General features: G+C 45.3%; 1 protein-coding gene across 2 annotated transcripts in view; it reads right to left on the bottom strand.

Moving 5' to 3' along the window:
• The window catches only part of DGKI (diacylglycerol kinase iota), a 426631-nt gene extending 416337 nt beyond the window's left edge, over positions 1-10294 (bottom strand). For both annotated transcript variants that reach the window (XM_081800028.1, XM_081800027.1), the window contains exon 1: positions 9891-10294. In XM_081800028.1, coding sequence (XP_081656154.1) covers positions 9891-10294 — 404 coding nt within the window. The remainder of the gene's footprint in view (positions 1-9890) is intronic.
• Between the last annotated feature and the right edge of the window lie 4302 nt (positions 10295-14596).

The following is a 14596-nucleotide window of genomic DNA, read 5'->3' as shown; positions in this document are numbered from 1 at the left end:
TTCTAGGTGAGTATAACAGCACACATGCAAATACTTATGAATTCTGAAGGGTGTTGTTCTGAATAAACTTATCCTGCAAGTACTTACCGCCTGAATAGGCCCTCCAGTTAAAGGTGAAGACTCAAGTCTCCTAAGAATACTTACATATAAAACAAAATCCAATGGTGCTTCTGTGCCATTTCTTTTTTTTTTTTAAAGATTTTATTTATTTATTTGAGACAGAATGAGAGAGAGCACATGAGAGGGGGGAGGGCCAGAGGGAGAAGCAGACCCCCCGCTGAGCAGGGAGCCCGATGCGGGACTCGATCCCGGGACTCCGGGATCATGACCTGAGCCGAAGGCAGTTGCTTAACCAACTGAGCCACCCAGGCGCCCTGTGCCATTTCAACCCCATAAGGTACACATAAATCAGTGCTAACTTCTTTGCTGGACCCCAAGCCGTTGTAGCGTTAACCAATCCCCTCAAGTCCCACTCTGCTTCCAAAAAATCACAACGTCTTGTACTGGAAGTAGAATTTGAAGGAGGGCGCACGTACTGGGCTATCATCCCTGCAAATCACTTCCCTGCCCCAGGAACCTGGATTTATTCCCCCATCTCAGGCAATGGAAAATTCATATAGTTGTAGAAAGAGCCACCAAGGAAAGCTCAATCTCGACCCCCCTATAGTTGCCGGTAGCACAGAGCTCTTCGCAGAGCTGAGTCCGCAGGAAAGGAACTCCTGCTCTGTCGGCCCATCAGCCTGTCTCTATGTCCTGCTAGCCATGCACAGCATTTTATCTTCGTTTTTAAGAGCCTTAAAAACACACCTCTCCACACCACCACTCAGGACTGGCTGGACCCACCGAAGTGATGGGCCCTACGGGTCTCCCCTCTCAGGAGACCGTGAGTCTAATAAACCATCAGATGGTGAAAATAGGGCTATTGGCACACAGGGAGTGGGAAAGGGTAAAAGAAGAACCAGAGTGAAAAACTGCATTAGGAAAGCAATAGGCAAATAAGGGCATGGATCTTAACTCTACCATTTCACTAGCTTTGTGACCTCAGGCAACTTGGTTAAACTCTAAGCCTCGATACCTTATCTGTAAAATGGAAGTAATAACAGTTCAGACTTCAATGAGGTGTAAATGAAATACTATCTATAAAATGTTTAGCAGCTCTTGGCACCGAGTAAACAATAAAATCGGTACCTTATACTGACTAAGAGTCACAAGTAGGTAGTTAAGTAAATTAATACTTGCAGTCCAAGTCTGAACCCTAAGAAGAGTTTGTTTCTTCTCTTAGCTGCGCTGCACGAAAGCTTTGCAAGTCCGTGGGCTGTCTTTGCTGCCTCGGGGGAATGGTCTTTTAGAGGCCACTGGGAAGGACGGGACAAGTGGTGTCTGTTTGCTTGGGGCCCCTGTGAGAAAAGGCAGGGTAGACCAGGAAGGCTCAGCGGCCCCATGGGTGTTCCCTCTGCCAGGGAAGATCATGCTCTGAGGCTGCTGGGGTTCAAGGTTTTTCCACTTCCTGTCTTACTTTAGATGCTGAGGACAGTGCTTCAATTGGACAGAGACAAAAATATGCTATAGCTTAGTCTTTGCATGGAGAGGGGGCCGATTTAAAAGGAAGAAACCGTTTTAAATCAGGCTCTTTTCTCAAAAACCCCTACAGGGAATGCTCTCCGTCTCAGAGAGAGACTGCCTCAAACCCGGTTACATACATAAGGACAGTGATGAAAACACAGTCCTTTCAGTTTGAAGAAGGCTCCAGAAGTTAGTCTCCAAAGTGATACATGGAACCCTTTCCAACTGCTTCCGCATAAGCTTATATAAAGCCCCCTTTCATCTTTAAACAAATTGCTTTCAAGTGTTTTTAAAACAAAAATGTATTTTTCCATAGGATTTTTAACATCTCGCTGACATACAAAGGAATGACACATTTTAAAAATGTACTTTGGATTTTTCAAGGAGTCTATTTTCTGGCTATTTCCTGAAAATCTACATGATACACAAAAGCAACCAAACTGCCTTTCCTTTGCCTTTTGTAGAAAAAAAAAAAAAATGAATTAACTTCCTCAGTACTTATTCCACAGTCCTGAGCCAGTTCTATTTGTTCAACAAATATTTAATAATCACCTACAATTTTAAAAAGTAAATTCTGTTGTTTGGCCTAGTTGAGAAAACAGACAGAACATCCCAGAAGGCTGAGCCTTCCATTTCTGAAATAATCCAGGACAGGTAGCACCTGAGAAGCTTTTTCTCTGATTGCCAGGACAGGGCAGCTGGCCATTGTCTGGACACACAAAGCGGACACCATTGAGCCAGGCCAGCAGAGAAATAACCTCTGTCCTGCAGTCCCTGTGACAACTCTATTTCTAGGACCTCTGTCTTTATCTACTTATCTATTCCTGACACTTGAAGCTCTCAGACCCCTGTTACCCAATCCTCCACGTCTGGCTTCCTGTTCCCAAACGACTGGTTTAGGGGTGTGGGCCACTGTGGTTCTGCACACTCACCATGCCCATCTTCTCTGACCTTGTCTTCCTTCCTACTCCAACTTCCACAGCACTCGGAGGCAGCTTGGTCCCCTCCACACCCTCTGGTTAAGAGTCAACTCATTTTTAATAAGTTGTGAAAGGCAAAGTACCTATTCTATACCTCGGTGAATGCCAAAACTTCTAAATGTTTTCTAAAACTTCTAAAACTAAACTAAATGTTCAACATTTTGAAGAATAAAAAACAAATCTCCTCAATTGGACTTAAGCATGAAAGACACCACTCAAACAAACACTCATAGCTTACTTTGTGACGAGGAACATTATGAGTATCAACCTTCCAACAATCCCACAGGCTGGGGTACTCCTATCACTACTGTTTTATAGAGGAGGAAATTAAGGCACAGAGAGATTAAGTAACTTGCCTGAGGTCACACAGCAGGCAGAGACAGACGGAGAACTGAACCCCAGTAGTAGGGCTCTGGAGTCAGGGCTGTTAACCACAATTCCACCTGTCTCTCATGACATTGGAGAGTAAGAACAATGAGATTTGGTTGCCGTTTAATTCTTACTATTTTAAGCTTTGATTGTTTCCCCACTCCATCCAGCAAGTCAGACCATTAATGTTATAGCTTAAATCAGAATTGGTTCTTATCAGAGCATTATTTATGAATCTGTAAATCTACCAGCAAATCTCCACTTAACGCAAAATGCAGGGAGGTTAAGGACTACAGAAGTCCCTGTCAGAAAGCTATTGCCTTTAAAAAACAGTATTTGATCCATTTCAAAGGCTCATAAAACCCCAGGGCTGGAAGGAAAGACCAAGAAAATTCATCTGTGAAGGCCCTTCTTCCCACCTCTGCCCAAGCACAGCCCCCTCCCTCAGCCAGTGCGCACACACCTGACGATTTGCTTTTTCTCTAGAAGACCAGAGCAGTGCTCACGCCCCCTCCCTTTGAACGCTGTGCTGTCAGGACACTAACCAGCCATCCTTCAAGTGTTCTAAATGTACGTGAATAAAAAGTAGCCGGTGCTTTTTTGAAGGATTTGTTATTGCGTTGAGTGAAAAACAAAACAAAAGCTCAGAGTCACTAAGTCGACAAAGGAATTCTCCCTAAAACAACTTTTCCACCAAAGTCAATCAGGTGAGCTGCAAGGACAGAGTGAGAGGTAATACAGCACGGAGGTCGCTGGAGTCACAACCCGGGGCTGGCCAGGCAGCTGTCAGGACCAATTCCAGAAACGTGGGATAGCCATCTCTCTGCTGTCCCTAGTTCTAATCACAGGAAAAGGAGTCCACGGAAAAATTCCCCGAGAGGAAATCAATGATGCCCCCTTGGAAAGGGATGAGACAGACAGAAAGAGAGCCAGAGAGCTAATTAGTGCTGCTCAGAAGGCAAATTAAGGCCTTTTCTTTGACAAGCTGCAAATAGCTGGTTAAGTCAGAGCCCCGCCGCCCCTCCCCAGCCTCCGACAGCTGGCTAAACGGCTGATGCAGGTACTCACACAGGAAGTTGTAAACAGAAACAGAGTTCTGGGCTGTTGGACAAAGTGTAAATGAGAAAAAAGCAAACCTTTCTTTTAGTAGAAAGGAAAATCACAACTGAGACGGACAGGGAATGGTAAGAGAAGTCGTTTATTTAAAGAAGGCAATTAAATTCCTTCATCCAATAGATATTTGTCCAACACCTACTGAGTAATAAGAACAGGATTCAGAGAGTCAAATGGCAAGGTGCAATTGGCGTCTTCAAAGGAGCTAACTACTTAGCAGGGAATAATAGTAACTGGCAAAGTTAACTCTGTGCTGAGTCCTCTCCATAAAGTAACTCGTGCAATTCTCATCACAAACCTTGAAGGTAGGTATTATGATTACCCCATTTTAGAGATGAACATGCCAAGCCTGAAAGGGGTTACATAACATGCCCAAGACCAGCTAGAAGGCGCCAGGTTCAAATCTTAGTCTAATTCCCACAGCAGAAAATTACAATGAAGTCTGAACACAGCTTTTTGAAAGTGCCACGTGAGGACATGGGAAGACCCACCACCTATCACAGAAAGTGGACACTTTGGAGCTTACTCCTCAGAAGGAGTTTGCCTGGTAAACAAGCCAGAGAGGAATTATGGGGGCATTATGTGCAAGCAGACATAACTTGGCATTTTTAATTTCTTTAATCTTCTTCTACATTGCATTGGTTTGTTAAGCTTTGCAATAGGCAGAGCATTCCAACCAGTTCAAACAATTCCAACAGTTCAAATAGTTCCAGCCAGTTCAAACAATGTGAAATTACTCCATTTTTATAGTTATTTCATGCAAATTAAATTTCAAAGAAAAAAGAACGAACCCTGCAGCTTAGACTTTGTTTCGCTCCTTACCTTCATCCCCCAGTTATCCACCATTAATTTGGAGCATGCCAAAATAAAATTAAAATTATAAGGTCTAAGAACTAAAACTAAAATTATAAGGTCTCAGAAAAAGTAATTAGGATCAGTGTTATCAACATAAACCCAAGTAAGAAAGCAAATGTCATGTCAACATCTAGGCAATGGTCCTTCCAGATGTTTCCAGTCTCACACAGTGAATGCCTCTGAGCCCACTCCAAGAACAACTCAGAGTTGCCTGAAGGATGTGTATCCCAGAGCCCAGCCCAGTTGGACAGGGAAGATGTAGCCAGCCTGGGCCCTCACTGGGAGTCCTCATTTCTCATATTAGAGAGTGAAATGTTCCAAAGAGCTAGCTCTACTCTAATTTAATTTGACCCTATGAGGCGCTGTTGTTGTTGCCACAGCAGAAATGAACACCAGCAAAACTCCCTTCAACTCCTCCTCCCCCTGATGCCACAGGGTCCAAGGCTGTCACTCTCCCGTGGTAAAAACCAAGCCTCTGGAAGATCAGCTAGAGCAGATTAAGTACTCTGGACGATGGTTCAAGTTGGTGTCCTGATTGAGGAAGTCAACACTTAGCCAAGTCCTAAGTAATTATTGAGGAAGGAAACATTAAATTAGAACCAAAGTTTTCATCTGATCCTGAAGCCTCTAAATAGTGAACAAATGTATAAAACATAAAAGAAATAAAATTGATTTACAAAGGAGGATGCTGCACACTGATAATCCAGGAGAAGCAAACTTGCCCCCCACACAATTGGTTCTTGTGCAAAAAACAAAAAAAACAGGGCACATGCAGTCCTATTTGGCTTTCTACATCCCACTGGTCTTTCTTATAATCACATAATCTTGCTTTGCAGGACAAAACAAAAATGGAAATACCATGTTCTTATCATCAACCTGCAAAGAATAATAAATCATTTTTTACCGAGTTGTCTAACCTAAGGACTTTAATCCTTCCTGCTGGCTCCTATCTCTTACCAAAATGTCCCTGGGAGGAGGGTTTGGCAGTATCATTCTGGTGTAAAAGTAGAGATGCTGAAGCATACTACCAGCATCTTAGAAGTAATGGTAGTTGAACATCTTCTTACCAGCGAAATCACACCCCATCGTTTATTTTGGGCTGCTCAAAGAGGTACACACAGGCCAGTTCTTCACTGGATCTAGGTTCACCTACATAACATCTGTGTAATTTTTATTCAAAGGCACATAAAACTCTAACATGGGTATCTTCATAATGATGGCAGGTGTCATGTAGGTGGTTTTGTTCTAAGAAGCAAAACTAATATATGTTTTGGTGATCATTCATTTACATTCATTTTCATTTCTGAAATAGAGGAGGGATTCCTTAAAATTATATAGCCAGAGTGATACAACCCAACAAGTGTAAGCGATAATATATAATAACCTACGGCGTATTACAGAGAAGGTGAAAGGACAGATCACACTGCACACACACACACACACACACACATGCATACACTTACACTCCACACCACACAAGTCTGTGGAGAGACTTCGAACCTGAAATGAATGTCTAGGGAAGCAGAATGTGGTCTAAAGACAGAACCCTTTAGAGTCAGATCTGGGTTTCCAGTCTGCCTCTCATCCAAGCTCTATACCTCAAGTTCATTGTCTATAAAATAGAAATAACCATAATCACACCATAGGACTCTCATGACAAGTAAATAGGATGGCATATGCACAAATAGTTACTTCAGTGCCTGGTACACGGAAGACAATAAACACCAGCTACCCTCTCCTTCCCCTCCCCTGTGTATTTCTGAAAGGCTTTTTTTTTTTTACTAACTTAAATGGGAATTCTTACAGCAGTTAAAAAAAAAAACAAAAAACCAGTTCCTACACATTATATAGTCATTGGCACATATGTATCATGTTGCAGCACCATAATTTGCAAAGAAAAAGGAAGTAGTAATTTTAAGAGAAAAGTACCAGCTCACTTGCACTGCCTTCTAAAACCTTCAGCTTCACAGTCTACAGAGACTATTTGCTCTAGGGGAGCAGAATCTGACATAAAGGAAAATTCCTCATGGGAAAAATGGCTCCCCCCCCCCAAAAAAAGCCAAAAAATAAAAGATAATGAGGGGAAATCTAGGGGTATATAAAGGAGTTTATTTTACTTAACAAAGTAAAAGTCAAGCAAAATGAATAATCTGCCTCCAGAAATGGTTATTTAAAGGCTTTTTGTAAAGGGCTCTAGTTCCTAAAAAGACAGGAGTCACTGCATATGCCCACCCACTCCTCATTTATTTTTAAAATCTAGCTTATATGTTCCTTAGCAACAGAAGGAGCAGATGAGACCCCCCTACACACACGCACACGCACACCCTCTCCCCAAGCCCCCTTCTTCTTTCCTGTCAAGTGTCATTCTGCAAATACCCATGTTCTTCAAAAGATATTTTTTACCCACCTGCACATCTCCTCTTCCCCACCTCAAACGACCCCCCCCTTATACAAGCATCCATACTTCACTCTCCAACCGAACCCCTTGGCTCAGGCTCCATCCTGTGAGGTATTCCCAACCTCTCACCACAAACTCCCACCAGGCACTGTCCTCAGGTGCCCCCAGGAGCGGGGTGGTGTGGTCCTCCCTGAGGAGCCAATGCCCAACTCCGGCCAGAGTCGTACTTTCCTCACAGACCACTTATTAACCCACTAACAAAATGGTCAAGGCCCCAGCTACATCTGAATCAAGCAGGAATGGCTGCCATGGTGAATGGGGAGGCCATTCACCATGACTCTAAAAAAAATAATAATAGTAATCAAAATGGAGACACTCTGAGGGTTACCCAGGACAAATGTGGGCCAGATGAAATCACCTATCTTTTCACTCTCTTTCCTCTGACTTTGGGACCACCTGTCCTTGTTTGGCTGGGCACTGTTTATGAGCTCAAAGATCAATTATTTAGCCTTTGGGAAAAAAACAGGGCAGCAATCCTCAGATATTAATGTGCTTAAATATTTCTTGAGGAGGCTGTTGAAAATTCCCACCCACAGACTGATTTTGTAAGTCTGGAGCGGCAGGCATTTTTAACCAGCCACCTGAGGTGATGCTGATCCAGGTGGTTCCCTGAATTGGAGATTGTAAAGCTTTATTTAAAAGGAAATGTTCACAAAGTGGGATCCACCCCTATGGATTGTAAGGCAAATGCAGCATTATTATTTTTATTTTATAAAAAAAAAAAATGCTGTGCCCAAGTCTACGTTTGTGTGTGCACACACTTACACACGCATGTGTGAGCATGAAATCCAGAAAGCCATGTCCCACTCACACAGTACCCAGGTCCAGGAGAGAGACTCAGAGGATGACCCCCGCCAAGAGGCAAGCTGGAATGATTTCCCTTGCAAACCTGGGCTTTGCAGCCCTACCTAGTGTAGTGAGGAGTCTGATGAATACCAGGAACACATGAGAGTTTCTCAGCTCAGGAGCCCAGACCCACAATGTGCTTAATGTAATCAACTGCCGTCCAACTCACAGTTCCTAAATTAGGCTGAATGTAGTCCCTGTTCCCCTAAGGGCCAGGCAGGCCATCATTACTAGGAAGTAGAACTGCCCGTGTCCTAGCATACCTCCCTAGAGCTACCCCGCTCTCCAGCACCCGTCTATTTTTAGAAACCAAAAAATATAAAGAGAAAGATTCATTTGATCCTGATCTACGTGAGTAACTAAAAGAGCAAGTCAAGTGGGAAACTCCCTCAATGCACAGCGAACAAAATGCACGCGAGGGATGCAGGAGCAAGAACCTCACCCGGAAGACCGTTTCCGAGTCATTAGAAGACAACCAACACTTAGACACAGAGCCCATGTCCTAGTGCCTGGGGCTTCCTGTCCAGGCAATGCCTACGGGGATCCCAGTGATTCACACACATGCCCCCATAAATACAACATACACCCTCACAAACCCACACACCTCTGTCATCTGCTTTTGCTTACATAACAGCACATGGTGGGGCAGGCTTAATACTTCATATGGGCTTCTGGAAAGGACTGCTGGCTCAAGGGAGAGGGTCACAATAATGTTGTTACTGACCCCTTTTCAAGAAATGCTCAGAGCCCTAGCAAGTGCAAATTTTTGTAATTCTATGCTTATGTATTTTTTTGGCTTTAAAACTAGCAAAGCAGTAAGGGTAATCTCTGAAACTCTCTGAACCTCTCAAAATCTTTATTCTTGCCTGGGGATGGGGGTGGGGAGGAGCCGCGGAGAACCTACTGAATCCTCATTTCTTATTTTTAGATCCTGAGACAATGTGGGGTAATCTTTTATCATAATTTGGTGGCCATTTACCCTACACTGTCCTTGTCTCACAAATGTATCCATCCTCAGGGGCAAGCGTGGTCCCATTCTCGCACTCACCCCTGGCTTGCCAGTGGGTCCCTACCTCCTCCTGCTGGGCACACCCAGGGGTGGGGAAGAGAGCATATGTACAGGTAACCCCCTAACCAGTTGGGTATCTACAGACTTCGATCCACATCGACCCTTCCTTCATGGGTGATTTCGGTGCAGGGCCAACTTCGTAAGGATTTCTCTTCAGACCGTGCTGTTCTATCCTGCCTGTAGGGCGATCTCAACTATCAAGTTAGTGCCAAAGGTTCATCCAAGGAAATCTAGAAGGTAGGGGGAGTGGTTAGAGATGACACCGGCTTAGGGACAACTTTGAAGACTTCTCTCAAGAAAACTAGGCATCTCCATCTGTGTCTGCACCACCCCCCGCCCCCGCTCCGGCGCACACACGCATTGTGTTGTTGTTGTTCTGACCTCAGGGCCCCAGTCTTCTGTCCTGTTCCAGAGGGAAACCGGGCGCACCTAGCTTCCCTCCAGCCCAGAATGCTGGGATGAGAAGAAAATACATCTCCCCGCAAGGGGGAGCGAGGAAGAGAGAGCGAGCGAGAGAGCGAGAGGGAGAGCGCGCCAGGTGCCCCCAACTCCGGGGAAGCGCCTCTGTGAGGGGCAAGAGCGGGTCTCAGCCCCGCGGCGGCACCTGTCTCCCCGCCGCCTCGGCTCCCGCGCCTACCTGTAAGAGACCTGCTTCCGGAAAGTTAAGTTCCTCAGCTTCTCCTCCAGCGCCTCGTCCTTCTCCTTCGGGCCGGCGGCCGCGGGCTCTTCCAGAGCAGCGGCCCCCACCGCCGCCGCTGCCCCCGCGCCCCGCGGGTCCGCGCCGCCCTCGGCGCCCAGGCAGCAGCTCCCGGCGCCGCTTCCGCTGCTGCCGCCGCCGCCCGTCGCCCCCTTCTCCTCTCCCGCCGAGGAGCTGGGGTTCATGGCGACCGCTCCGGCGGCCGCGGAGGGAGCCGAGGCGGCGGCGCGGCAGAGGCCGGGCCGGCTGACGGCGCGGGCGGCGGCCGCCGCTGCAGGAGAGCGAGCAGGTCCACGCGCCGCTGGCAGGGGCAGCAAATGGCAGCCCCTTCCCGCAGCATCCATCCGCGGCTGCACCGCACCGGGGCATTGTGGGAAACTCCGTGCCTCCACTCCCCCTCCCCGACCAATCAGAGGCCACCTCCCTCCGCCCCCCTCTGCCTCCCCTCTACCAACCCGCGCCCTCCAGGCCCCCTGGCCTTTTCCTAAATCGGGGGCGCGAGCCAGAGCTGACCCTGAACTCTGCCCTGAGGCGCCGGGCTGCGGGAGAGGAGGACTGAGGGAGGGGACGAGGAGCCGCCCGTCCGGGCGCGGGGCGCGGGGCCCGAACCCAGACATCGGGAGAGGGGAGCCCCGGAGGGAAACTCAGAGGGAAGCGTGCCGCGCCCTGGTTAATACACGAGACGGCTGGGACCGGGACTGGCGAGGTGCCCTGCCCAGGCAGTCAGCCCTTGAGCGGTAGCGCCCACCTTGGTCCCAGGGCCCTGGTGCCCAATACCCGATGCCCCGGGCGGCATTCTCTCCACCACCGCTCGCGGCTTGTGCGGAGCTCGAGCCAGGCAGGAGCCGCCCCACGCGGGAAACCTTTGGGGGATGTAGGAACGTGTTCGGTGCGAACCCGGGGGAGAGAATTCGTGAGCAGGGTGAAGTAAGCAGTGACGGGGAGGTCAAGTTTAAGATACAGACGAAGCGCCTCCCTCCCTTCTCTCTGGGCAAGGGCTGGGACCCCTTCATCCCTGCATCCTCCAGCCAGCCCAGAGTCTTCCTTACACGTAGCAGGCTCTTCCTAAACAGCTGTTAATTCGACTGAATGGGATGGCAGGGGCCCCAGGGAAACGGAAAGGCTGAGAGAATCCAGGAGGCAAAAGTGAGGATGGGAGCGCAGGGTGCGTGTGCCTGGTCGAGCCAGGAGAGGAGGAGCTCACCCAAGAAGGGGCTTTGAACCACGTCAGCCCCCACTGCTAAAAAACAGCCCAAGCTTGCAGTCTCTACAGATGTAGTCATCCACTTCACTCTGAGTTTTTCTTTCTAAGATTACCCAAAGCTCAATGGGGTTTGAATGATGCGCTACAAGGCGTAAACCAGATTGTTTTTCCAAATTAGGAGTTTCCACCCAAGAAATCGCTGCTGTCAACAAAGAGGAGAAAGATCCATACTAAAGGCTAAGTGTAGTAACCAAAATATATACCTACATGTACCTGTGATAAAAGAACCAAACCAGTGAGGAATTTCAGGTCGGCGCTGTGCAACCACAAACGACTGTTTGATTTTTTTTTCCCTTTATTTTCTCATAACTAGAATTAGGAGATTGAACAAGAGATCTCAAATCTCTCCGAAATTCCAAATTCTGTAATTCTCTCCATATGCACATTATAATAAGCCAAAGATCAGGACATTTCTAGAGTGGAATGAGGGCAGGTAATACTAAAAATGATAAAAACAGCTAGTGGTTATTAAGCCTTCATTTTTATAAGACAAGTGACGTGCTAAGTGCTTCACATGCCTCTCTCTACATCTTCACAGCACCCCTCAAATGTTAGTAACTTCCCCCATTGCTCAGACTCATGCAACTAGAAACTGGCAGAGCCAGGAATCATACCCAGGCTGTCTGGTTCTGGGTGGTTGCTCTTCACCCCTGTGCAGTGTACCTCACCTTCAGAGGGGACTGGGAGAATTCAGTGCTTCAGTAGTAATGTTAAAGGAGATCTACGAATATCTAGTGTATCTCTAAGACCGAGGAAACATCATCTTCCCTGAATTACTGGACAGCCTCCTAAATGCTCACCATACCTTCTCCAATCAGTTCTCTAGCTCAACCCCTAAGATACTTCTGCCATGTTATCCTCTATCTGAAAATCTTCCAGTTACATCATACTGTCATGGCAAAGTTCAAACTTTGAACTTTGATTCAAAGAGATGAACCGATTTCCAAGGCCACATTAGTGGGTGGAGGGCCCGCCCTGCCACCTCCCCTTCCTCCTATCCTGACAGTGCCACTCTGAACTGGACTATGCACAAGTCACAGGTGCTCTCTGTTCCCATCTCTACACACATAGGTCTGCTGCCTCCTTTTCCATATTCTTCCCATCCCTAGTGTCCACCTAGATAATGACTATACCTGCCTTAGATTTGAGTTTACAAGTCTTTTCCCGCTAGAAGCCCCATTGATCTCCTTTTGTGATGGGTTGTGCCTCCAACAGGTTCCCATGATACCATTATACTAAATTTTGACCACTGTAACAGTTGGTCATTGGTCTGTCTCTCCCACAGGTTTGTGGAGGCTGTATATTGTTTATTACCGTATCTCCAGTAAGGAGCGTAACAATTATGCATAGTGTAGGCCATCATTAAGTGTTTGTTGACTTAGACAAGAAAAACAAATGGCTTTGAACATATAAACATATGCTCAAATTCACTCATTTTAAAAGAAATTCCATTTTAAACTATAATAAGATGTCATTTTTTAGAATAAACAGTATTGATGATGGATTAGGAAAACCAACACTTTCTCAAATTATTGCTGTAGTTTGATACAGTCTCTCTGATGGGAAATTTGCCAATATCTACCAATACTTGGAATGCACAACCCAATTAACCTAGGAATTCCACTTCTAGGAATTTGTCTTCTGATAGTCTTATAGGTGTACACCAAAAATTTAAGACTGAAACAACCTAAATGTTTGTTAAAATAGGACTAATTACCTAAATTATTATTCATCCAAACAATGGAATTCTCTGTAGCCATTAAGAGGAATAAGGCAAAGTGATATTTAATAATATAAAACAATCTCACAAATGTTAACTAAAAAAGAAAAAACAGAGTGGAATTTCAGAAACAAAACAGAGGATCATAGGGGAAGGGAGGGAAAACAAAATAAGACGAAATCAGACACGGAGGCAAACTATAAGAGACTCCTAACTCTAGGAAACAAACTGAAGGTTGCTAGAGGAGAGATGGGTGCGGGGATGGGGTAACTAGGTGATGGGCATTAAGGAGGGCATGGGATGTAATGAGCACTGGGCGTTATATGCAACTGATGAATCATTGAACTCTACATCTGAAACTAATGATACAGTATATGTTAACTAATGGAATTTAAATAAAATAAGTTAAAAAAAGAAAAACAGTCCAGAGTATTTAATACACTATCATTTACAGGAAAAAAAGAGGATATCTATAGATATAGTATTTCGGGGAAAATGTATAAGAAAGCAGTGACACTCGGGCAGATTAGAATGGTCCTAGTAGAAGCTTGAGTTTTTATCTGATTAAATCAATACATACCAACAGGGGACAGAATGTCTCCCAGGCTAACAGGAAAGCTCCCGGCTAACAGGTCCCAGGCTAACTGGACCCATAAGCTGTATATTTGCATGTTTAAAGAGTGTATCAACAAAGATGGGCTGCTAAGCAAAGGAAAATAGGGTTAAGAAAATGGTCATTGTGTGGGTGCCCTACAAAGAGATTTCTGAATTTAATAGAGAGAAAGAGAGAAACCCTACACCCAAGAACTACAAATAATTCCAGCATAAAACAAATGAATTCTTGTTGTAGGTGGCCTTCTAAGAAGTTACTTAAAATAGCAATTATTCTTTTTAGACAGTGTATTTTCCTTTTTGTTTTTCAGTGGTCACTAGGCAACCTTGTAATTACTCATTCAACTTCTTGGTTACCTTGACTCTAAAGTGGAATCCTTGGAAATGGGTCAAAAGCATTCCAATCACAGGAAAGGAAATTGTCATTCAGGTTTAAAAATGCATCTTGTGTGATTTTGCATAACATAAGTACATAAACAAGAGAACAAGCTTCTCTGGGTATGTTGAAACATCCTGTTTCTAATCCTAGACCTCACCTAGACAATATCTCCATCACTGGACCCAAAGCCATGCCCCATTAGGTGGGCTTCCTATTTCACCTTTCTATGATCAATTCCTGTTCATTCAAAAACAGGTATCATCCCTGTCCTAAATACCAAACTGGAGTCTCCAAATTCTAGCCTGATCAAAAAGTCTTCAAGCATGGAATTTTAAAGAAAGAACGATTTTTTGGGGGGAGTTTAAAGTAATAAAGTAATAAAGAGAACATTATAGCTAACATTAAAAAATGTTTGTAGTGATTGAGAATTTTCAGGAAATAACACAATCATTTTTTTTTTAAAAAGCAAGTAACACACATAAACCACACACACACACACACACACACACACGCACATGCACATTTAGGATCTCAGTTATGTATAGACCAAACTAAAGATAATAGAGCTTTTGAAAATACTGTCACCAAAGGGGAAAAGCTGAGTTAAGCTGATGTGTGTAGGCTTATTCCTGCCTTCCAATCTTAACACTTACTACTTGTGCTGCCTGGAA

This window comes from Leptonychotes weddellii, chromosome 12 (genome assembly GCF_054177405.1).
Source record: "Leptonychotes weddellii isolate Sample4059 chromosome 12, ASM5417740v2, whole genome shotgun sequence".
Classification (NCBI taxonomy): Eukaryota; Metazoa; Chordata; class Mammalia; order Carnivora; family Phocidae; genus Leptonychotes; species Leptonychotes weddellii.
This window is presented reverse-complemented; position numbering and strand designations above follow the sequence as displayed.